General features: G+C 32.0%; 2 protein-coding genes across 4 annotated transcripts; both read left to right on the plus strand.

Moving 5' to 3' along the window:
• The first annotated feature begins 423 nt into the window (after positions 1 to 423).
• Positions 424 to 9,366, plus strand: LOC106295711 (probable serine/threonine-protein kinase At1g18390). Of its 3 annotated transcripts, none has more exons than XM_013731683.1 (4): positions 424 to 1,301; positions 6,105 to 6,137; positions 6,339 to 6,976; positions 8,673 to 9,366. In XM_013731683.1, the coding sequence occupies exons 1-4, from the start codon at positions 536 to 538 to the stop codon at positions 9,189 to 9,191; spliced, it is 1,956 nt and encodes a 651-aa protein (XP_013587137.1). In that variant the 5' UTR covers positions 424 to 535; the 3' UTR covers positions 9,192 to 9,366. The 3 variants fall into 3 exon arrangements, with proteins under 3 accessions (XP_013587137.1, XP_013587138.1, XP_013587136.1); XM_013731684.1 differs by lacking the exon at positions 424 to 1,301 and adding an exon at positions 3,430 to 4,356; XM_013731682.1 differs by lacking the exon at positions 424 to 1,301 and adding an exon at positions 5,023 to 5,909.
• Positions 9,367 to 11,136: 1,770 nt separating this feature from the next.
• Positions 11,137 to 12,828, plus strand: LOC106293051 (transcription factor BEE 1). The gene is made up of 6 exons (XM_013728722.1): positions 11,137 to 11,584; positions 11,682 to 11,804; positions 11,885 to 11,950; positions 12,050 to 12,118; positions 12,205 to 12,282; positions 12,592 to 12,828. The coding sequence occupies exons 1-6, from the start codon at positions 11,216 to 11,218 to the stop codon at positions 12,676 to 12,678; spliced, it is 792 nt and encodes a 263-aa protein (XP_013584176.1). The 5' UTR covers positions 11,137 to 11,215; the 3' UTR covers positions 12,679 to 12,828.
• Positions 12,829 to 25,956: the final 13,128 nt, after the last annotated feature.

Consider the following 25,956-nt stretch of genomic DNA (forward strand, 5'->3'; position numbering starts at 1 on the left):
AAAAAAATAAAATTGAGTTTTTTTTTTTGTCTGGTTAATTATGCTATTACAAATGATGAGAAACATTACATAGACGATATTACAGCCGATAATTTTACCTGCCTTATGAGGATTCACGCCTGACTGCATCACCCTGAGCCGTCCTATGAGATCCATTCCTGTGGGTACTCTTTGCGCTATGCTGAAGATCTTTTTGTAATTATTTTCCCCATTTTTTCTGCATAATTCACATTCTCCGGGAATTGAAACCCAGACCTCTTGGTGTAGAAATTGCATCATCTGTGAATTGAACCCCATACCGATGTCATGAAACAAGTCAAATAACCATTAAAGATGTGAATGGAATACCTGGCCGCTTATATATTGAAAAATATTTATCTTCTCTGTGATCACTCACAAACGATCTAAATCATCGTAAGTAACAAGAAGTCGACACGATCATATTTGACCAAAACTCCATAAAGTCTTCAAAAACCACTCAAAAACAAACAAAAAGGCATTAACTTCTTGTTGTTTAGTCTATCGTCAAAACGCAATGTCCATCTCTATTCTTCTCATCACCACCATCGTCTTCTTCTTTGTCGTTGGCCTCCCTTTGTGCTTCTCCGTCGATCAACGGTACGAGAAGTGCTTATCATCTCCTCTGAGATGCGGACATAAACCGTCGGTGTTCTCAAACAACATCACGTACCCGTTCTGGGGAGCTGACATCGACAAACCCGTTTACTGCGGCCGACCACCGTTCGAACTCTCCTGTAATGATGATTATCAAACTCTAACCTTAGAGATCGCTGATCTTATGCTTCGAGTTGTTTCCACGAAACAGGAGAATAATACAATCACCGTAGCAGATGAGAGTTTGTTCGAGGATGGTGGTTGCCCAAAGACTTGGGACTTCAACGGGGACGATCAGTTCACATTAAACCCTAACACCGAGAAGATGGATCTACACACTTGCTCCGATCCCAACATATCAACAACATCTCTGCCAAATATTACTTGCACAGGAAGCGACGGGTATAAGATAACATATCTTTTCCTTCCACCAAATGTTTCTGATCATGGTTATAAGAAGGCTGGAGAAATCCCGGTGCTTAAATCCGCTAAAAACGCTCTTCACGACTTCGAAACAACTCTGATGGAAGCTTTGCAAGGAGGTTTCGAATTGAGGTACATCATAGACGATCAAGTTTGCAGAGATTGTACCAATTCCACTGGGGTTTGTGGTTCGGATTCAACGTCCGGAAAATTCCGGTGTCTGTGTCCAGACAGGCCTCACAAGTCCTCCTGCAAGGACGAAGGTTAGTTTAGTCCTTTGTTTTGTTTAGGTTTATTTTAGATTAGGTTTATTTTTTCGTTGACAATATTTGTTTTAGATTGCGTTTAGATAGTTGCCACCATTACATTTAAGATTAGTTCCATAGAACGATTGATTCTACACATAGACTACTCAAGAACACATGTTCCATGATGTTCTGTACTAGTTTTGAAGGGTCTCTATTCATACTTGAATGGTATCTTCATCAAACCTGGCTCTTATACCAATTTTTTGGCTTTGTGTTATCTCATAGGAATCCAATTATGTATTGTCTGATTAGTACGATATTGTCCACTTTGGCATAAGATGCTGGCTACATGGATTTGTTTTGGTTTCTTTTGAAAAGACATCATACTAATTAGAGATGAAAACTTTTTATATATTAGACACTTCTTATCTAAACTTCCAGGAACTTTATTTGATATCTAACATACTTTGACTAGTAAATAGAGAATTGTAACCGTTAACTAATATTTTTAGTTAATGCCCACTTGACTTTTTGAACGTGGTCTTCTTGTAAGACAAGACACGTTGGAATCGTTTTCCACTTGTGACGATGCCAAGAGCTTCATGTTCTTGGGATCGCCGGTGAGGATTATATCTTACTCGAATCAGTCGTTACATGTGGTCAACTCAATTGTGTCTCGTATGATCCATATCCGAGCCCTATGCATAGTCTTAGGCCACCATTATCGCGGGTGGTTAGTGGGTTTCTAATGGCGTGGACCCCACAAAAAGAGTAAGAATTTGTTACAGAAGTAATGAAATAAAGACCGATTTTGGAGTGTTTCTTGCACTGTTCGCGGATCCCACTGACACGTGACGGCCCAATTGGTTCGATTTAAAATTTTTTTTTCAGACAAAAAAAAATAAAAATAAAAATAAAAAAAAGTTTCCTAAGAAACCGTGCCATAAAACTCAGCGGTAATTACGCTCTTACACTCCATAGAATTCCTTTCCGAAAGAGCCCCTCTAGTATTAACTCCTCCATACTTTACAATTGCTCTAACAAACTGTGAAGGATTTTACCACATACCCTGTTACTTGGGCATCTTTTGGAATTTCACAGAGGGAAACTTTATAAAGAGTAGCCTTGAACTCCATCAATAAGTTCGATATGTGATTGTTTTCTCATTCTTTTCCTTCTTTGCCCGTTTAATGTTCAATTGTTTTAGTGTATTGTGTTGTTGAATTTGTTTTAAATTTTGTATAATCTTAACTTTAAAGGAGTGATTGGTGATGGTCTGTGAGTACTTTACACAACTTCAGTTTTTTCTACATCAATAAAATCAAATCAATCAAGTTTTAATAAAATAATCTAAAGCTACATCCCAAAATATATTAGCTTTAAAAATTAATTTTTCTACAACTTTATGTTTAGTGTTTTTTAAATTTTGAAATAACTCTAAAGCAGTAAAATTTAAATCTAAAGCCACAAATTCTACAACTCATAATTTAAAGCAAAAGAAAATCCAAAACTTCAGCATCTACCAATCAAACAGTCAGTATTTATCTTTGGCTCTCGAAACTTATATATGATGTTCGCTAGTTAATGTTGTCTCCAAGGATTACTCTTTCATCCTCTGGCTCAGTCTCCAGAAGTTATGTGGGTTGTAGAGCATCACCATCGGTGAAGTTCTAAAAATCAGTATATTAACCATTAAATATTAATATTACAGCATAATAAAATTTTCTGATTAGTTTTTATTTTGTTTGTAAATGATAAGCCATTTATATCATGACATATGGCAACTTGTGTTGTAAAACCGTTTCTAAAAATCCTTTGCAAAGAACCTTTTCAAACAGTCTTTCTCCTTATGCTATTATTTTAATATTTAATTTTTTTTAGAACCCTATCAAAAAGCAACCGATGGAACTGGTCTTAGGTTCCAAAATCATGTGCAAACCGTTGGTTGAATCAATTTAATCTTTAGAAAAAGATATAAGTTCTAGTGTGTCTCTCAGTTCTACAGTTACGTCGACAATTGGATCACTTGCCCTTTTAGAAGGCATACCAAAAATATTCGCTTCACATTGGTTCGAAGTAAACATTGATTCAATTGTCCATTATTTTTGATAGAAAATCTTAGAGTAAAAGATAATGAGTCAAACAAACATTATAAACATAATGACGATTTGTAATTAACTAGTGATTAAAAAGTTAGAAACGTCATCATCACCGTCACTGATCGTTTTGACCAATCTTCCATTAAAACCCGCAAAGCCACACAACAAACGCAGAAAGCTTATTTTATTAGTCTTCGTCAAGACATAACCAATGTCCATCTCTCTTCACCTCCTCACCTTCTTCCTCTTCTCCGTTGCTTCCTTCCTGTCTTGCTTCTCCGCCGATAGACAGTACGAGGAGTGTCGATTACCTCTGAGATGCGGATATGGATCGTCGGTGTTCCGAAACAACATCACTTACCCATTTTGGGGAGATGAAATCGGCAAACCAAAATTCTGCGGCCGTAAAGGGTTCAGGCTTGCCTGCAAGGATGATCAGAATCTATCCATAGAGATCAAGAATCTCACTTTTCGAATTGTTTCTGCGAATCTGGATGATAAAATAATCACCGTAGCCGATGAGAGTTGGTTCGAAGGTCGCTGCCCAAAGATGTTGGACTTCAAAGGGGATGATCAGTTCTCATTAAGCCCTAACACCGAGACTATCGATTTATTCGATTGCTCTTCAGGCGACTCCGCCCAAGCACTGTCAACAATTACTTGCCGAGAAAGCAACACGGGACTGAGTACATATCATTTCTTTGGATCGTCTAATTATTATGCCCACAACTGTAGAAATGTTGGAGAAATTCCGATGCTTGCGTCTGCTAAGAACGCTCTTCTTCAGTACTCTGTCTCGAATTTGACGTTAGCTTTGAAAGAAGGGTTCGAATTGAGGTACACCATAGACGACAGATTTTGCGAAAGTTGTTTCAGTTCTAAGGGGATTTGTGGTTCGGAGTCAGAGTCGGGAGATTTTCGGTGTCTGTGTTCAGACGGGCCCCACGATCGCTCCTGTAACGACGATAAAGGTTAGTCCTTTATTACTTTTAGATTCAAGTTTTACTTCTTTCCGTTCCAATATTCCTTTTAGATTGCGTTTAGATAATTGCCAATTTGCCACTAAAAGACTCTTAGAACGCATACTTTGACCAGTCGATAGAGTATTGTAATCGTCATTGACTCAGCCTTCAAAAATATTTTTAATGCCCACTTGACTTTTTCATTTTGATTTTACGTGTTTTGTTTTCCATTATTATTATGATTTTTACTATCATTCTGAAAAATATATCGTCTTCGATCAAGAAAGTTAGTTACTCCGGATAACAGCTGGTCTTTTGTGGACCCAGGTGAATCAATTCTTGGGTTCTTAATGGGCCGGTACTAATTATTATGAGTCCAGTTTGTTTCTTTCGTAGTCGGTATTTAATGAAAGTATGCAGAATTTTCCTTGTGGTTGAAGTTTCTGCGAGGAGACCGACGACCCTAACCGACCGGCTCTACCCTAAAAAAAAACTTTTTCCATTATTGCTTGCCATTACAATGACTCTAATTTTAGAAATAAAATAACAAAGGGCACTCCCATTTTGTAAAAAAAAATTGTGGGTCATCTTCGACCTGCCAGCATTATTAGTTTCAAGTCAAATTGCAGTCTTTGTTTTCTTTATTAAAATATAAATTAATTTTAATACTCTTTACGCACACTAGTTGAACAAACTCTAACTCTCTCACCCACTCCTTTGAAACCTTTTTAGTTTGTTTCTCTCTTTTGTTCTCTTCTTCTTGTTCCCATCTCATTTTCTTGTTCTCAACCTCAAAATGATTACGTCAAGTTTCTGCTACACATCCCTTCACAAAATCTTTCTCACTTTCATACTATTAGCTACTCAGACCTTCTCTCTTGATCCAAAGTTTGAAGCCTGTGAGCCCAAATCATGTGGCAAAGGTCCCAAGATCTCCTTTCTGTTCTACCTATCACGCAAGCAAGAACCCTTTTGCGGCTATCCTAGTTTCGAACTCACCTGTGACGATGAGCAAGAGCTTCCTGTTCTCGGGATCGCCGGGGAGGAGTACCTCATCAAGAACATATCTTACTCGAATCAGTCGCTACATGTGGTCAACTCAAGGGTGTCTCGTGATCCATGTCCTAGCCCTATGCATAATCTTACCCTCCATAGGACTCCTTTCTCAGTGATCCCCTCTAATATCAATTTCTCCATACTTTACCATTGCTCTGGCAACCTGTTGGAGGATTTTAAGACGTACCCTCTTACTTGTTCCGGCAACACTAGTCTTCCATCTTTTGGGGTCTTCCAGAGGGAAACTCCGGGGAAAAATATTTCTTTTGCATCCGGGTCGTGCGAGAAAGAAGTTGATGTTCCTGTTTCAGCTAGTGACAAGTCTGATGTGGACCTGTTGTCAAGAATGTCTTTTGCCGAGATCTTGAAGAGAGGTTTTGTTCTGAATTGGACTGCACACAGTTGCGTCCGCTGCAATAGCAGTGGCGGGCGATGTGGAACTGATGATAAGGAGTTCGTTTGCTTGTGTCCTAACGGACCTAACATTCATAATACTTGCAGGAAGGGTAACCAGTGCATCGACGTCTAATTGATTCTCTGACATTTATTCTATGCTTTAGTTCTATTAACAACAACCCTTGTATTAGCCTTTGTTTAATCTCAAGTTGGTTGTTCAAATATCTAGTCATGCATCAGTTTTGTGTTCTAGAGAATGCTCAAATCTGATTAAGGTTGTATTGGTTTGTTTATTTGTATTTCAGGTGGTATCGACTGGAAGTTGAAGATTGTCATAAGTAAGTATATTTCCACGTTCTAATTTTGTTCTGTATTTGTAATATAGTCAACATTCATTGGGTGTAATATGGTTTGTACCTTAAAATTAAAACCATCAAAACCGATTCTTCTTTTTTACTAATAAAGCCCAAAACCTTTTCTTCTATAGTCTGTCTTTCAAGTCTCACAAATTACAAAACATATGTTTGTTTCCCACGCAGGTGTTGTCGCAGTAACCGTGGGACTAGCGATAGCGAGCATAGGTTGGTTTGTGTACCATCGTAGAAAAACCAAAAGTTACAGAACTTCTTCAACACTGCTTCCAAGAAACAAATCCTCAGAACCTTCTTCAAAGTCATCAGACGTTGAGAAAGCAGAGGATATGTTAGTTGGTGTTCGTCTTTTCTCTTACGAAGAACTCGAAGAAGCCACTAGTAACTTCGACCCATCTAAAGAGCTAGGCGATGGAGGCTTTGGTACTGTCTACTACGGTAAGCTTAAAGATGGACGAAGCGTAGCTGTGAAACGGTTATACGATAACAACATCAAAAGAGCAGAGCAGTTCAGGAACGAAGTTGAGATCTTAACAGGGTTACGACATCCGAACCTCGTGTCTCTCTTTGGATGCTCCTCGAAACAGAGTCGGGAGTTATTGCTAGTGTACGAGTATGTCGCAAACGGCACGTTAGCTGATCATCTACATGGTCCACAGGCTAACCCGAGTTTACTTCCTTGGTCTACTCGGCTCAAGATCGCTGTTGAAACCGCCTCTGCTTTGAAATATCTCCACGCCTCCAAGATCATCCACCGTGATGTTAAGTCCAATAACATCCTACTCGACCAAAACTTCAATGTTAAGGTCAGTAACTCACATTCTGGCTATTACTTATAAGTAGTGTTCTAAAATGTGCGTCTCTTTAAGCGGCATGAAAACCTCTAAAGCCTATCTAAACGAGCCTAAACAGAAATATAATTTCATATGAAATATAAATATAAAATTAATATATACATTAGTTTTTTAAAAATGAACATAAAATTCTTGAAATACAAAATTTATGTATGACATACATTTTAACATATACAAGTGGTTTTTAAAATATAAAAATGAAAAACATTTTAAATATATTAAATGATAAGTTTAAAATTATTCTGCAAACAATTACCTGAGGGGGTTATTGGGAGATGAATTTGTTTAGAGTTTGTGAATTTTGAGAGTTGATAGATTTAAAAAAGTTATGTGGATTGTGAAAATTTATATATATTGACTTATGAAATTTGATCATAACTTTTTTAGATTGATATAGATTTTCATGAATTTGTATTACCTCTTTTCTATCATTTTTTGTAAAATAAAATATAGAATATATTTATTTTCTAAATCATAAAGCATGATTATTTATTTTTTGCTTTTAAATTAAAAAGAAAATAATACTGATACATACCAAATTGAACAATTTTCTTAAATAGTCATTTTAAAAGATTTTGTCACAAAAAGAGCATTAAAAAAAAAATGACCGAAAGAAGTTTCATTAAAAATATAAAAGACGATTTTACCCCTTACGGTATATATTTATAAGTAATAAAAAAATAAAAAAAATAAAAAGTTGTTTTTATATATTTTTTTAAAAATTCGAACATTTTTATAATATTTCTATTTTATAAAAAAATATTTTTTTTCAAATTTTCTTTTTGGAATTCCAATTTTTTTTTTTGAAACTATTTAAAAAAATATATTTTAAAATTATTAAGATTTGTAAATGTAATTATTATTATTTATATTAAAAAATATAATATTTTTAAAAATAATTATATATTCAAAAATGTAAAAGTGTATAAATGTAATGAAATATAGTTTTGAACATATAATTTGGATTCAAGGTGCAATAGATATTTGGTAAGAATAATTATTTTGTTTTCTAGTATTTTTATCACAAGGATTTTGAAAATCACATGGATACATATGATATTTTGAAAGTTGAAGTCTTATAAGTAAAAATGAATAGAATTCATCTCCCAATAACACTAGATTTAAGTAGAATTAGAGAATCAATAATAACTAACTTTTTGAATAAGAAGAGATTTGAATGGATTTTGAAAATTTTTAAACTAATAACAGTGGATTCTTAAAATTCACAAATTCTACACAAATTCATCTTCCAATAACTCCCCTTAAACTAGTAACTATAATCATATAAATATATAAAATAAGTAACAATTGTTAATAAATACTAACATTTTAAAGTTACATAATAATATCAATAGTTAAGATTTTTAAGTATGCTTAAAATCCGTCTAATTGTCTAGATCTTATAATATCTGAAACACTATATTCAATCAAATTATATAAATCCGTATAAAATTAAAACTGTATAAGGTTAAAACGGCATCGTAGACTACCACATATGCGCCGCATATATACGTATTTTGGAACACTGCTATGTCTAGTGGACCAACTCTACCGGTCTAATCGGGACCAAAGTGATTCAAAGATTTGGTCTGATCATAAACTTTCCAACGTTAACTTAACATATTTTTGCTTGTTTCTCGACATTTAGGTTGCGGATTTTGGACTTTCGAGACTGTTTCCAATGGATAAAACACACGTATCAACCGCTCCACAAGGAACTCCAGGCTATGTCGATCCAGATTACCACCTATGCTATCAACTCTCCAAGAAAAGCGACGTGTACAGCTTCGCGGTAGTGTTGATGGAGCTTATCTCCTCGCTTCCAGCTGTAGACATCACGAGAACGCGCCAAGAGATCAACCTCTCGAATATGGCAGTAGTTAAAATACAGAGCCACAAACTCCACGAAATGGTGGATCCTTCACTCGGGTTCGACACGGATACAAGGGTGAAAGAGACAGTGATCGCAGTAGCTGAGCTTGCGTTTCAATGCTTGCAGTCGGATAAAGATCTTAGGCCGTGTATGTCGCACGTGATGGAGACGTTGACGAAGATAGAAAACAATGGGTTTGGTTCGAATATGGATGGTGATTCAAATGGGGATAAGAGTGGACCGTTGGTTGTACAGTCTCCTAATAGTGTAATGGTGAAATGGGACAGTAAGTAAATTAGTCACACGGACACTAACATTTGTATATGTCTATTAATGTTTAAAATAATGTTTAAACTTGTTAACTGAACACTTAGAGATTGGTGTTTGTGTTATGTAATAGATGATACTTTTTGGGAATGTATATATGATCTGAGTTTCATAAATAAATACAGTCTCCGCTGTTGATAGATCCATGCTCTTGTTTAGAACATTCAACTATGCCTATGTACTATGTAGACTAGCACATGTTCAAATTTAACTTTGTAAAGGCTCATTTCCATATTAACTACTGGAGTAATTAAATCAGTTATTTTGCATGATTTTACTACTCACAAAATTAAAGTATGCAGAATAACAAAAAAATTACATACAAAGTTTTCATTTTCTTTAATTACAGAAAATTGGTGAACTAACTACAGAGATGTATAATGATTCATATGACTAACCAGCCATCTTGGAGACTCGGGTAGAAAAATAATCCAGAAAATTGTATCAAGCATGGAATGCTGCCATAATAATAGTCATTTCACAATCTTTTAGGTTTAGATAAATAAAGTTTTTTAACGTCATGGTTATTTATTTCGCTGAATATTGATATAATATGTTTTCATTTCAAGCTGCTGTCTATGCAATAAGGAGAGAAAGAAATAGGATCAGGCATGGGAAAAGGCCAATGCCTATGTCTACACTTAAGAAACTCACGGATAAAGCCGTTAGAAACAAACTTAGCCTGTTAAGAATGAAGGGAGGAAGGGACATGGATGGTGCTCTTCAATTTTGGTTTCAAACAAGAGTTTAAAAGTAATTAAGAAGTTTATGAAGTTTGAGGTTTTGTAAAAATCAGGTTCACAAAAGTTGTAAACAGGTTTTTTGATGAATAAAATTTAAAATTCATTCAAAAAAAATGTTTTCATTTTTAATCATATAACGGCATCAAATCAATGTTAATAATCAACCAAGGATGATCGATCACTGAAATTCAAAAACGTCACAAACTATATATATATTACGAGTTTGAAGCCTAACTTTTTGCTTCCAAAATTTCCTAATTAAAGCACACCAGTTTAGGGAGTAGATGCTTTGCTACTTCTAATAATGAACAAGTTAGAGGGTAAGTCGTCTTGAATGGATGTAATTGCATGTCAATCATATCCCTCCACCACTCATAATTGAAGCAATGGCCCAACTAAATACTGACCTTTGTTGCAACCTAACTCTTCCCTATAACTTAGTGTTTGATCATCAAAAAGGACAAAAACTCAACAATTGTCGGTAAATTATTTTCTTACCTAGATATATTATTTGGTAACTGACAAAATTTACATAAATATATAAAGTTACAAAACTATATATATCGTCAACTTCGGTTTTATATTAAAAAGAAATACCAGAATCCCTGTTTTTTACTCAATACACAACTCCAACTTCTTACTACATGTTTTCACACGTCTCCATATTCCACAAGTTCTTTTCCTTCTATCTCATATACATATACTTTTTTAAGTTCTGTCGATTTCTTGGCATTAGCCATTTGGAAGCATAAGTTGGCAAATGGATGTGATGTTTTACCCAATATGCCAACATAAAACCCTCCCTATAAAAATATGTTTAATATTTTTATTAAGCTAAGCTTTGACATGAACTTAGTTTGACTACATCCATTTCATTGGCTTCCCAAAATATTAAAAATTAATTAAAAGACAACCAAACTATTTCTTAACCTTACAACCAAACTATAAATAAATATGTTTAGTTCTTCCCCCTTGCAAAGAGAGAAGCCTTGTAGGACCCACAACCAAAACAATGGACCCACTTCTCTTGTTTGGCCATATCTTCCCGACACACAAATCCCAGAAGGTTCACTTGCCCACGTGTCTCTCCCTTTATTTCTTTAGTCTCATTCCACATTTCTTTTTCTCCATTATTAAATCAAAATAACTATAAAACAAAATTAAAAAAACTCCAAATGATCAATATAAATGTCTTAAGCTTTGTATCATAAACCAATTCAAACTGATATCTCAATTCATTATATCAAAATGGCGAATTTCGAGAACCTATCTTCCGAGTTTCAGACAATAGCCGTGGATATATATTCTTCCATGAATCAAGCTGCAGATCTAAATAATAACAACAACATTAGCAGTAACCTTCAGTTTCAAACGTTTCCTCCTTTCTCCACTAGCCTCGACTCTCTCTTCCTTCATCATCGTCATCCACAACAACTACATGATCTTCCCGGGAAATATCCAGGCAGTGATAATAATCTCTCCGCGACTTCAACTTTGTATCATTCCAGTCACAACAACGTCGACGAGACCAAGAAGAGAAAAGCTTTGTTGCAACCTTTGTCTTCATCGGAGAATAGTAGCGTCTCTGATCAGCTGAATATCAATACCACCAAAACTGTGATTAATCTCAAAACCCTAATTTTTTTAAATTATTTTTTGTTCTGTTAACGCTTTCATTTTAATGATTTTTGTTTTTTCTCATCAAAATTTTTAGGGTTGTTCGAGAAGAGGAAAGAGGTTGAAGAAGAAGAATCAAGAAGAAGAGAAAGAGAGAGAAGTTGTTCATGTGAGAGCCAGAAGAGGTCAAGCCACTGATAGCCACAGCTTAGCAGAGAGGGTAAAGCTGCTTAATTATTATTAGTTTGTTATATACAAAAATAAACGTCCGTGGTTTATTCATTAATATCAAATTTTCAGGTTCGGCGAGGGAAAATTAACGAGAGATTGAGATGCTTGCAAGATATTGTTCCCGGATGTTATAAGGTAATGAATGGAACAAATATGAGTAAATCCAAATGTAATTTTTATATCGAGTTTTTTTTTGTTTGGTGACAATGAGAGTGTGCATACATGTTTCTGCAGAGTATGGGAATGGCTACGATGCTTGACGAGATTATAAATTATGTCCAGTCTCTACAAAATCAAGTCGAGGTTACTAATCAAAAAATCTTTAGTTAATATGTAATGATTTAGGTTAAACTTTTACTCATTCTTGTTTTTGTTGTATGTGGATTCAGCTTCTCTCGATGAAACTCACTGCTGCAAGCTCGTTTTATGACTTCAACTCAGAGACCGATGCTGTTGATTCCATGCAGGTACAAACAGATTATTTGTGGCCGTGGTCCAGTATGTGTTTGATAAAATCGGTTCTCGTGAACTTTATTCAAGTATATGTTTTATGTTTATGATTTCGGTTCGGCTTAGTAAATTATCATCATGCATACTAATTAACCCACAGTGAAAATTGACTGTTTGACAATTCCGATCTGGTCCGGTGCGGCCTTTGCGTAATTGATCTTAAATCAAGACTTTGAGTTATAGTAGTTTGCTGTGACAGCTATTCTCTAACGTGATTAGTTACTTATTTCTCTAAGTACTGAATTTGAATGGAATACAATTGGCAGAGAGCAAAGGCTCGTGAGGCAGTGGAGATGGGGAGACAAACAAGAGATGGGAACCCTGTCCTCCATTTATCAGCATGGTCCCTTTGACTTCTGGTTTCCCCTTTTCTTATTTTTAATATTTTCCCGAAAATATTCTTATATTCATTTGGATGTAATATGTTTATATGACCCAACTTGGGATAGTATTTGTAATCTATATACTTGTAATTTCGAAATTATAAATTTATTGGTGGCTTATACTGGCTGTTCTCATGTAAATGTCTCAATTCTCATTCCTGTCTTGTTATCTTACAAAAGTACAATATATCATTTGGTTTTTGTGAATAACTACCCAAAGTCATAACTAAGTGAATAATCACTTGAGCAGTGTCATCACTTAATATTTAACACCACCTCCAATCCATATTATATTTTCTTCTATAATAAAACTATTATAGATGTACAATTTTTACTCCAATGTACTTTTAACTATAATTATTATATTTTAAAGGATATATAATATTATTTATGTTTCTAAATTTAGAAATAAAATAATATATATATATATATATATATATATATATATATATATATATATATATATATTTCCTATAGGGAATTTTATTATATAAACACACACGGGATCAAATTCACTTTTATAATAGAATTCTTATACTAGTTTATATTTTTTTCTAAGATTTATCCTTCTTATGGAAAATCTATTCTCTATTTGCTAAATCATTCAGGCATGTGACTTTCGAGTTCAGTTTCCAACATATATTAGATGAGATTAGTTTGTGTAATGATTAATTCTATTAAGAGACAATTTTCCCACATATATAACTGTTTTGGGCTACTTGCTACAGCATAACACTATATATATATATGAATATTTATGCAAGTAGATTTTGTATATAGTGTGACTTCTACCTTAAGAATTGATAGATTAATTTTTTTTAAAACACTAAAAAGTAGAAGAGTTTTGAAAGCGATAGTTTAAGCTAAAAACTTCGTTTACCATTCAAGTTATTAGTTGGTTACTTGGTTTACCGTTAAACATGTTAAGGGCATCTCCGATGTTATATCAAAATGAAAAAAAACATTAAAATAAAGAAAGCATCTCTCCAATAACACATCGGGGCAACTGGATTACAATTTTGGAATGAAATTGTTTGGAAATGCTTATTTAAAACAAATCTCATTATGGAATGTAGTTATAAAACATTCACTAGAGATTGATCCGCACGTCCGTGTGAGTGTTAATTTTTACGGTTTTATAAATTTGTATTCGTTATTTTATAATTAGTGTTATATATTTAAGATGTGTCTTCGTATAACTAATTGTATTCAAAATATTTGGACTGAATCGGGTAATAAGATTATTTTTGGTACAAATATACGAACCCCTTTCAGATACATCAGTTATTTAGATATTTTTATGTTTCTACACATCAGAATCAAAATCATTCAGACCCGAAATGACCCAACTCAAACCTCATATATAAATTTATAATATCCAAGTGGCGCCTAATTTCAAAATCCAAAAAAATTAATCCCGAAAGAAATAACTTGTACCTCAATCAGTATCCGAATGTCCATACTTAACTGATTCTGCAAATAAATTAAAAAGAAAACTCTTTCTATATATTTGGCAAAAATAAGAAAAATAGAAAGAATTTTTTATTTAGTAAAATAGTTATATGAAGTGAAACATTAAGTGACAATAAATGTAATACTTTTTAATTATTTTGATTTAAATTATTATTTTGTTCACATAAACTATGCCTTTAAATTATGTGTTTGGCTATGTAATTTTTCACCAATTGGAACTAAGACAAAAGAAAGTTTTAGTAAAGCATATTAAACCAAACTATTAACCATATGCAAAACTCGGTTATCTTAAATTTTTGTTTTTTTATAATTGCACAAAGTTAATATTGATTAACTAATAAATAAAAATCTTCATTATTACTTTTATGGTATATTATAATTAATGATTTGAAGTATTGTTACGGTAAATATAATTAATGATGTGATGTAATGTTAAACTAATATAATTAATGAAATTACTAAAATAACATTATACTTATATTTTTATACATTACTATTTGTTTTTCATAATTAGTGTTTTATATTTTAGATATGTCGTAATATAACTAATTGTATTCAAAAGACCTGAATCGAATCGGATAATATGGTTATTTTTGGTACAAATATCCAAACACGTTTCAAATACATTGGTTATTTAGATATTTTTAGGGTCATATACATCAGAACCAAACTCATCCAGACTCAAAAGAACTCAACTCAAAACCTACACATAAATTTATAATATTCAAGTAGGGAGTAATTTTAAAACAAAAAAAACGAAAAGAACAACTCGTACCTAAGTGGATATCTAGTGTTCATGCCTAACTGATTTTATAAACTAATAAAAAAGACATTTTCTATGTGTTTTGCTAAATTAACTGAAATAGAGAGATTTTTTTTATTTAGTAAGACAATTATATTGAGTGAAAAATTAAGTGACAATAAATGTAATTCATTTTTATTATTTTGATTTAAGTTATGATTTTACTCACAAAATACGTCTTTGAATTATTTTTTGGCTACGTAATTTTCCACCGATTGAAATTAAAAAAAAATTGTTTTAGTAAAACAAACTAAAACAAATGTTTAACCTTATGCAAAACTCAGTTATTTACTTTTTTTAATTTTATAATTGGCACAAAATTAATATTGATTAACTATTAAATAAAAATCTACACTATTATTGTTACAGTAATATAATTAATTATGTGAAATATTGTTAAGGTAATATAATTAATAAATTTGTTAATATGAATGAAATATGAAAATACAATTAATAAAATAATGCTATATTCGTTTCCAAACAATTATCATTTATACTACTATTCATGTTTCCAAACAGTACTAAAGTGTACTTCAGTTTTAAGAATACAGATAAAAATCTACACTATTATTATTACGGTAATATAATTAATGATGTGAAATATTGTTAAGGTAATATAATTAATAATTTTGTTAATATGAATGAAATATGGAAATACAATTAATAAAATAATGCTATCTTCGTTTCCAAACAATTATCAGTTATATTACTATTCATGTTTCCAAACAATACTAAATTGTACTTCAGTTTTAAGAATATAGATGATTAAAAAAGCTCATGAATAAGTGGAATGAGTGAAATTGAATTCAATTTTTTTTATTCCATAACTTCCTTTATTCCATTCATCTACGTTCCATTTTTTTAATTCTATTCATTCATGATATTCCTTAAATTGGTAACAAGTTACACCCATCATTTTGAGGAGAAAATGAATATATGAGTAATATTATATCATATTTAAGAGAATATTATTCACAACTCATTTTGATATTAAACTTTTCATTTGAATATAATAATTCTTCTATTTTTGATAAAGACTTTATTTTATGTATAAATAATATATTTACACAAATTATTACGTTTAAATTATTTGTTTAATATGTATACACACTGATTAAACTTTTTAACTTGAATTTTAATAATGATTTAATAAACAATAAACAGTAACATTAAAATATATCTAATACAAAATTTTAAAAGTACAAACCTTATGCAACATAGAACATGTTTTTATTTATTATTTGTACGAAACATATAGTAGTAGGACTGTTTAAATAAATTTATATTATTATATTTTAGGGAAATTTATCAAATATGACTCAAAACTTAATTTTGATTGCAAAAATATACCCAAACTTGAATTAAATGCAAAATTAACACCAAAGCCTTGTGAAATTATAGCCAACCAATTGTGACCAAACAAAAAAACAGAATTCATTTTTACGAATATAGTCCCACTAAGTTTTCTGAGTCTTCTGAGATTCTGTTAAGTCTTCTGGACAACGTTCACGGAAGTCGTCTGGTATAGTTGATCTTAAAAATAATTTATAAATTTTGTAAGAAATATTTTGATGAGCGAAAAATTAAAATCATGTAATTATAAACAGTTTTAAGTGATATAAATTAAGATATAATAAAATTGAATTGTTTTCAACATAGATGAGTGAAAACAGTGAATCATGATATTCTTTGGTCTAGGGTTTGTCAACATATGTTGTAATATTGTAAGTATTTTTAGGGTTCATTTTGGAAATTTTTTTTTTTTTTTGAAAATTAAATTTTTACCTACATGTGATTATTTCTTTGTATAATAAACATTTTTTAAGTTTAATTTGATTTTATGAAATGTTTAGTTATTTAATTTAGTTTAGGGGTTATGTTTACGGTCTAGACGACTAACATGTAAGTCGCATGGCGATTAGAAGACTTCTCTGAAAGTCTTCTAACTTCCGCTAAAAATATTTTAGTTTTCCGCTAAAAATACTTGTAAGTCGTCTAATAAGTCTTCTGATCGAAAATATTTAACCTTATTGAATTTTTTGTATCCATATATAAAGAAAAATTTACACATTCTCTGTCATCCTCTCAAATGGCTGCAACAAAAATGGTATGTTCCTCATTCTTAAACTCTCTAACCTCTCTCTAATCTCTTTGAACTTATAAACACCACACTTTATATCAATTTATTGTTTTTGTTTCATGTCTTTCTCCTTAGTTTATCTTGTTTTGCAAGTTTTTCATCACATAGTTCGCATCTTCCACTTATTGAAAGGTAGATTTATAAATTTTAGATATGTATTTTGTGTGTTCTATAAAGGTAGATCTATTTAGTCTTCCACTCATTTTCTCTATTTTTAAGCCATTTGAACGTTTTTTGAGAAGCAGGTTTTTCAGATCTGGATTTGAATATGCAGGTTTTTCAAATTTGGAAGACTTCTGGGCAGGAAGACTTCCATACGACTTCCATGAAGTCTTCCAGACGACTTCCAGGAAGTTTTCTGACGGAGTCTTCTCCCATATCTCCCTTTCATAATAGATCTGAGCGTTTTGGTAAGTTTGTATGTCTGATTTTTCTTCATTTAGTAACCTTTTGTTGCATAAAGTTCATACTTTTTTTCACAAACTAAGACTCTCCAAACCCACTCTAATCTCTTTGACTTGAAAACACTAAACTTTATATGAATTTTTCATTTTTTGTCTCATGTGTTTCTCACTAATCTATCTTTTTGTTACAAGTTTTTAATCAGATTGTTCTTATCTTCCACTTGGATATGTACTTTGTGTGTTCTATAAAAGTATGTCTATCTAATTTTCCACTATTTTCTATGTTTTAAGCCATTTGAACGTTTTTTGATATAATATGCAAGTTTTTCAGATCTGGATTTGATATACATGTTTTTCAGATCTGGATCAGACTTTGGAACACCTATGGGAAGTCTTCTCAAAATTTTACTAAAATATAATGCGCTAGAAGACTTGCAGGAAATCTTCTAGACGACTTCAAAGAAGTCTTCGACACGACTTTCAGGAAGTCTTATGACTGGGTCTTCTTCCATATCAAGTGGAGTCTAAGCTTGTCTTTGTAGATGAATGATCTATAATAGTTTTGTTTGTGGTATGTTTTGTGATTTGCATGTGTACTACTTTAGTTGTGACCTTTTTGTAAATTTGAAGAGATATTAATGAAAAAGTTTGGTAAATATGTTCATTTTTCACAATATTATCTTGCCAAAATTACTTGACATAATTGAAATTATTGATACAACTTCAATAGCAAAACACAATAACACAAAAAATTAATCAAACTTATTACAACTAAGGGAGAATAATTCTCAAGAAAACTTAGTCCAATTCACAAAAGATAAAACATTACATAAGTTCAAAGCTAGAACACTTTTATTACATAAGTAAAAAGTATTGTATATCTTATGATCTGAAAAGACACATTAAACCATGTTACTTGATATTCTTGAAGTTACTTAACACTTTTGAAAATTAAATAAACATATCTTAAAGTTACTTAACAAATTTACAAAAACTAACGTAGAAGACTTCCACGGAAGTCTTCTTAATTAGCTAAAAACTTTACTAAGCATGAATGTTGGTAACATCATAAATATCACCAATTAAGTTATAAATTTCATTCAGTATCCCCAATATTGACTAATATACATGAATTAAAAAAAATTAAAAAATCTTTGTAGTTTTAGAGAAAATGAAAGTTTATTAAACATTGACGGAGACGACTTACACGGAGGTCGTCTGGTAGACTTCTAGGAAGTCGTCCATTTAGGTTAGTTTTGCAATTGACTTTTAAGCTAGACGACTTACATGGAAGTCGTCCATCTTTGTTTGTTAAAAAAAAACTCATGACGACTTACATGTAAGGCGTCTCGGGAAAACATGTTAGTTTTGCATTTGACCGGATTGTGTCAGAAATTTGACTTTTCCTGGACAACTTCCATGTAAGTCGTCTCAGGTTAGTTTTGCAATTGAAAAATAAAACAAAATTTTTTTTTCTTGACGACTTATACGGAAGTTGTATGTCCGACGACTTACATGGAATTCGTTCAAGATAAGCAAGGTTTGACAAAAATCTCGGAATAAAATCATGGACTTCAATGTAAGTCGTCGGACGGACAACTTCCGTGTATAATTCGTCTAGAAAAAAAAAATTTTGTTTTATTTTTCAATAGCAAAACTAACCTAAGACGACTTCCACGTAAGTCATCTAGGTATAACAAAATATTGATTTTTTAATTTTCTTCTCGACGACTTACGTGTAAGTCGTCCAGGAAAAGTCAAATTTCTGACACAATCTGGTCAAATGCAAAACTAACCCGTAAGTCGTCTCGAATTTTTTTTTAACAAACAAAGATGGATGACTTCCATGTAAGTCGTCTATAAAAACATATTCAAAAGTCAATTGCAAAACTAACCTCTGCATCGACCAGAAGACTTCTATGTAAGTTGTCTACAGCCAGACGACTTACCTGTAAGTCGTCTGGACGAACAGATCTGAAAAAAAACTGATTTCATAGTTTCAACCAGTGAGATAACATGTTTAGCACACATAAGTCTTTTCCAAGCACCCAGAATCTCAAACAAAAGTGACCCACCATGAATCGTAAGCTTCAATGGCTCTATGAACCATTGAAGCTCAAACAAAAGTGACCCAGAATCTCAAACAAAAGTGACCCACCATGAATCGTAAGCTTCAATGGCTCTATAAACCATAAAAATTTTAGAATCAAAATCTTGGGTTTTTTGGATGAATATGGAGAGAAACTGAAAGAGATGTTGTTTTTAGTTCATAATAATTGAGAAAGAAAGAGTGCAAATCAATTTTTAGGTGCATTAATTGCTTCAAATTGGGTGTTCATGGTGGTTGATGTACTGATGACAATGACAATATTGTAAAACTTGATGAAGATGAGGGTGATAGAGTAAAATATGCATTTTCGAAAAAAAAGTGATGACATTTTCGTGAATAATCACTTTGGGGATGAAAGAGACAAATTAAAGTTTCAAAAAAAACATGGTTAATTTTGTGTTTTACTTCAAGTTTTGAGTCATATTTGCAAAAACCCTTATATTTTATGTGGTTATGTAACTTTATTAATACAATAATATTTTATTTTAATAAAAATAGATTTTATTTAAAAATAAATGGACATAATTTTGAATTCTATCAAATAAAAGGTGTTATTTACAATATATAAGAAGTTGAGAAATTAATATATTAGATATTGAAATGAAAAATAAAAAAAAAAAGCAGTGGAGAAAATCATAAACTCATAGAATTTGCATTATTTTGAGGAGAAAACTAATAGAAATCATTGGAGATAGGCCTTAACAGTTATCATAATGTAACCTTGCAAACTAATTTTCAGTCCATTACTAGTAGAAGAGTACACTAGATAACACGAGTAATAAATAAAAATTCACAATGTAAGAGCATCGTTATTATCGGCAAAACCCCACATGAGTCCTTAAAACAACAAAATACAATTTTTTTAAATCACTTAATTACTTTTTTTTTAACATCTGATTAATTATGCTATTACAACGATGAGAAATATTACATAGACGATTCTACAGCCGATAATTCTACCATCATATGAGAATGCATGTTTGACTGCATCGCTCCGAACCATCCTATGAGATCAATGTTCGATGATACGTCCTTGCACCATGCTGAAGACCTCTTGTAATTTTTTTCTCCATGATCTGCATAATTTGCGTTTTCTGGGGTTTGAACCCCAGACCTCCTGATCTAGAAGCATTAATGAACCCTTAGTCAAACCACTGGACTAAAGGAGGTTCCACCACAAAAGTGCCATCTCGATAATAAGGTTTAGATGAGTTTCTAATAATGTGTAAGATAAGATACTTTCATTCTTTCTCTCTCCAACTTTTCTTCTTTTTATTATCTTTCATCTATAAGAAACCAGGTAAGAACCCATTTACAGCATGATTAACCTCGGTTACTTATTTGGGATTCTTAATTCATTATTTGACTTTTTTTTTACATTTTTTGGCTAAGAGACGTCTTTTATATCTCTTATTTAAGAGACGATTCTTAGTTTTTCTTAGTTAAAAGCTAAGAACCATCTGTTAGCCAAAACTAAGAACCGTCTGTTAGCCGAAGCTAAGAATCGCATTTAAGAGACCGAGTTTAATCATGGCCTAAGAGCGTGATTAATCCTGGTCTCTTATTTGGGGTTCTTAACTCATGATTTGACACTTTTTAACACTTTTCAGTTAAGAGACGTTTCTTATATCTTTTATTTAAGAGACAATTCTTAACTTTTCTTCAATGTTTTAAAAACCGGACCGGATACCGACTCGGCGTACTCACTGGTTGACTGGTCGGTCCGGTTCAACCGGTCGAGCCGGGTTTTTTGTTTATTATATATATATATATATATATATATATAATCATATATATAAATCATCTAATGAATAATATCTATAAATAGTATCAAAAATAGAAATATAACAATTGAATCTTGAATACATAATGAACTAAATGAAAACATGACAAATTAAATTTAAAAAAATCTGTGGAAGAATGATAAAATATTTCAAACTTATTCAGTGGTATCATTTCATCTTAACGCCTCCACCTCCGCTCTCTTTCCGACAAAAGTTAGAAATCAAAGTTCTCTTTCCATTCTGCTCAGTGCGTTCTGTTACATATCTCCAAGCTATGTCATCTTTCCGATGTACTGAACGTTGAACAAAAGAATAATACATTAATATTGTTATATCAAATCTTGTGGTTAAATAGAATCAGTGAATCAAATGATATTTACTTTTTCTTACAATTGTGCAGTCCCAAATCTTGTAACCATGGAAAATTCAGATGATGAGAGGATGGTGTACGAGAGACAAAGAGAAGACGTTTGGGTTTCTTTTTTGGGAGAAATTATTAAAAAAGGACGGCTATTAAGTATTATTATCAAGGATTAGCCTAATATAAACCCTAATTAAAATTTAAAATGTACCAGAACCGGGTTTTAGTGTCGACCCGGGTTACCGGTTTCACCGGTTCTGAACTGATTTTTTCGGTTTTTATCTAATCCGGGTTTTGAACCGAACCAGACTCGGCTTACTTAACGAGTCACGGTCGAACCGGTCCGACCGGCCGGTCCGGTTCGGTTTTCAAAACCTTGCTTTTCTTAGTTAAAAGTTAAGAACCGTCTTTTATCTGAAGCTAAGTTATTCATGGCCTAAGAGTCTTTTTCCTTCTTGAAAACAAAAGGTGGATAAATACCAAAACCAAAAAATAGGTTTGACCAAGTCAAACAGCGAGATAGGCGTAGTCACACATACACATAGCGATACGATAGAGTGGGAGAGGCAAGTTGCAACTTGAAAGGTTCAGAAACGGAGAAGAGAATTGTAAGTATGGAACCAAAATACTTTGTCGGAACGAAAAGACAAAAGCACCCTTCACATTCGGTAGCTTTCGTAAGACTAGGCCTGGGCATAAAAACCGGAACCCGAAATCCGACCTGTTATCCAATCCGAAATGTAAAAATGGTGGTACAAAAAATATCCGAACCCGAAGTGTTATTAACCAAACCCGAACGAGTAACCCAAAAAATCCGAAATTAATAGTCAATATAAATATTTTGAAATATATATAAGTATTTCAATTATTAAATTAAATATTTGTGGTAATATGATATATATTAATGAATATTAAAATTTTAATAAATGCTTTAAGTACACAGTTAGTTATAAATAACTATTTTATAATTTGCTTATTGAAATAAAAAGTCTACTCTTTATAAGGCAATACATATTGTTTACAAATGATGTTTGTTTTCATGCTTCATTTAACATTTTATTGTTATTTTATCAATTTTATGTGTGATAGATTAATTTTTATTTAATTTAGATGTTTTTTCTTTATGTTTTGCTTCAAAATTTTTGTTTTTTAATTCGATTATATCTGAACCGAACCGATATAACCCGAATCCGTACGATATATGATTACTTTATGGGTTTTAGGACGCAATACAATTTTGAACCGAACCCGAAGTGTTATTATCCGAAATCGGCCCGTACTAATAAATTTTAATATGGGACCTAGGAGCGTAAACCCGAAATCCGAAAACCCGAAAAACCCGATCTGAACGCCAACGGGTACCCGAACGCCAACGGGTACCCGAACGCCCAGGCCTAGCTAAGACAATGATGTGTGTCTCCCAAACCAATCACAAAGACAAAATAGTTAAGTTGCGATGCAAAGCCAATGGACGTGTTTTTAAGACGAACAACCAAATTTGTTTTGAGATTTTCTTCTCCTTTTGTGGTGCTCTCTCTTATCACATCTCTTGTATTTATTCATTTCTTCATATATTGATTGCAATAGAGACGGTTCACAGAATCAAACGATGTTGCCCATTCATAATCTTCATGATTGAGGTGTACAATTCAGATATTTCAGTATATATTTGCATATAAAATTATAAAATATGACATTTGTGTCTCTGTTATTCTCTATGTTTCTAAATTTTTGTACACACACACACATATATATATATACAATTAGATAACATTTTCATTCCATTGGGCAGGTCGTATCTGAGCATATACAACATAAATAGTTCGACTTGAAATTTCATTATATATGTATTAGGACATGCTCGATCGAAATTACCTTTTGTTTTCCTAATGTAAAATGTCTAACTCAGTGTGTACATTTCTCATTTTTGTACGTGAAATATAATTTTATTTTGTTTGGATGCTTTAAGAAAATAGGCAAAGCTTTGCAAGTTGCAACGTGGTAATTCAGTTTAAATATTATAGATGTTAGTCAAGTTGGGGTATAAGTTTTATCTTGTTTTTTTTCTTTAGATAAGTTCTATCTTGTTAAATCAAGTTTCACACAATTCACTCGAGATTACTTATTATGGAACCACACGTCAATGGTCCGCTGGCGCAAGGCGTTCCGTGGATTTCTGAAATATTAGAATTCGAATATGCTGTTAACCCAGATAAACACGGCGCGTGGCCACCGGATCACCCACTACCTTTTTTCACTTATTATGGTGGTTGTGGCTTATGATGAACACATAAAATACATTAAGAAATCCGAGTTTGAATCTGCTGCTAACCTATATAAACACGGAGCGTGGCCACCGGATCACCCACTATCTATTTTTTTTAACTTATTATGGTGATTGTGGATTATGATGAACACATAAAACACATTTGGCTATATTATGCATGTATTGCATGCATTAAACTTCCTATTTATTTTTTATTATAATTGGACAAATCTATTCTATTAAAAGGGAATCAGTCTTGATAAATCTACTTATAAAGATTGTTTGGACCCTTTCATTAAATTTATTTTTTTGGTCTTACCATATATTTTTGTAGCATTACACGTTAATTAGATTATACCACATCTATACCCGTTTTTTGCTCTAACAAACAAATCAATAATATTACACCATATATTTACAAATTAATAAAATATTATACCAAAACTATATCAATTCTATTGGCCACCAACGACTTCTAAACATGTCCCATTAAGATTATAACGTGACTGATCTATCCTAATATACAAAATTATGTCATTCTATTGACCTACGAACTATGAAACATTACACTCCATCTTGCCATTGATCAGACTGTTTTTTTTTTTAAATGAAAGAGCTCCTTAATGTCTTATGTTGACCTTACATGTCTTCTCTTCGAAGAAAAAATACAAGATGTCAAAACTCTTATTCAAATGTCACTTATTCAAAAGTCAAACATGACTATGTTAAAGACCTAGACCACCATTTGACACAATCATACCACATTCTTCATCACATTGTTTGTTATACAATCGTACTCTTACATTCAAATACATCAAAACGTTACATCACATATACATATTATTGAAACAGTTACATATTATTGAAACCATAAGATTGGTTGATAGTTACAAATTTAAAATTAAAGCTTTAAAATTGTAACAATATGTTAACAAAAAAAATGAATATATTGTGAATATGCTAAGTAGCTATATTATAAGATTTTTTTTTAATAATATACTAGAGATACGATTATCAAAACAAGAAACAAAAAATAATTATCTTACTTGGTCTACAAGTTTATTTATTACGACACTAATACATCATTTTCCTTATTTCTATCAACCAAAGTATCAAAACAATTATACTTATATTTTTTACCAAGATTTTTGGTAACAATAGATTTAACTTATTTTTATAATTTCTATATGGTAATTTTGGGTTTAAAAAGGTGTACAAATTAAAATATTTAATGATTCGGATAATTTTTAAATTCAGGTACCCATTTGATTCTCGGTTCGGTTTTAAAATCTTGGTCTTAGAGATATATGATTTCTTTGGTTATTTATAATATTCAGTTATATTGTACTTTTCGTTTTCTTTTTCATTTTTGTACGATCCAGGTCGCAGTTTCGGATAAATATGCCCAAGCCTATACACAAACTTATATAAAAATTTATATTTTAAAAAATTGTTTAATTTCAAAAACAAATCCGCATTTTTCAAACGCGGGTCAAAATCTAGTAAGAAATTAAGTACGTAGTCCAACGTTCGCGTAAAAGATAAAACTCCAAATTAAACTAGAAATGCCGTAGAAGGAGTAGCTTTAGGGCATTACAAACGAATTGCCAGAATGTAATTAAACTACTTACTAGCTAGCTACTTACAGAATTAATAGAAGAAAAAAAAGAAGAGATGCATGCATCCAATGAGTAAGGACAGCTTGAAATGCACCATACGTTAAAAGGGTGATCAATGTGGGATTTGATATTTACTTTCTCGTTTCTATTTTAAGGAAAAATAAAATAAAATTAGAAGTACTCAGACTTGAAAATGCTCGTTTTCATAATTAAACCATCACAAATTGGCATGGTTTCATGCCCTTTTTCAAAAAAAAAATTGGCATGGTTTCATTTCTCAAAAAAAAAA

This window comes from Brassica oleracea, chromosome C5 (genome assembly GCF_000695525.1).
Source record: "Brassica oleracea var. oleracea cultivar TO1000 chromosome C5, BOL, whole genome shotgun sequence".
In the NCBI taxonomy this organism is placed as follows: domain Eukaryota; kingdom Viridiplantae; phylum Streptophyta; class Magnoliopsida; order Brassicales; family Brassicaceae; genus Brassica; species Brassica oleracea.

Excerpts from the sequence above, each read along its gene's own strand:
- LOC106293051 (XM_013728722.1), top strand. The coding sequence starts at position 11,216 with ATGGCGAATTTCGAGAACCTATCTTCCGAGTTTCAGACAATAGCCGTG. Across the intron at positions 11,585-11,681 it reads ATATCAATACCACCAAAACT|GGTTGTTCGAGAAGAGGAAA; the intron begins GTGATTAATCTC and ends CAAAATTTTTAG. Across the intron at positions 12,283-12,591 it reads ATGCTGTTGATTCCATGCAG|AGAGCAAAGGCTCGTGAGGC; the intron begins GTACAAACAGAT and ends TACAATTGGCAG.
- LOC106295711 (XM_013731683.1), top strand. The coding sequence starts at position 536 with ATGTCCATCTCTATTCTTCTCATCACCACCATCGTCTTCTTCTTTGTC. Across the intron at positions 1,302-6,104 it reads GTCCTCCTGCAAGGACGAAG|GTGGTATCGACTGGAAGTTG; the intron begins GTTAGTTTAGTC and ends TTTGTATTTCAG. Across the intron at positions 6,138-6,338 it reads GAAGTTGAAGATTGTCATAA|GTGTTGTCGCAGTAACCGTG; the intron begins GTAAGTATATTT and ends TTTCCCACGCAG.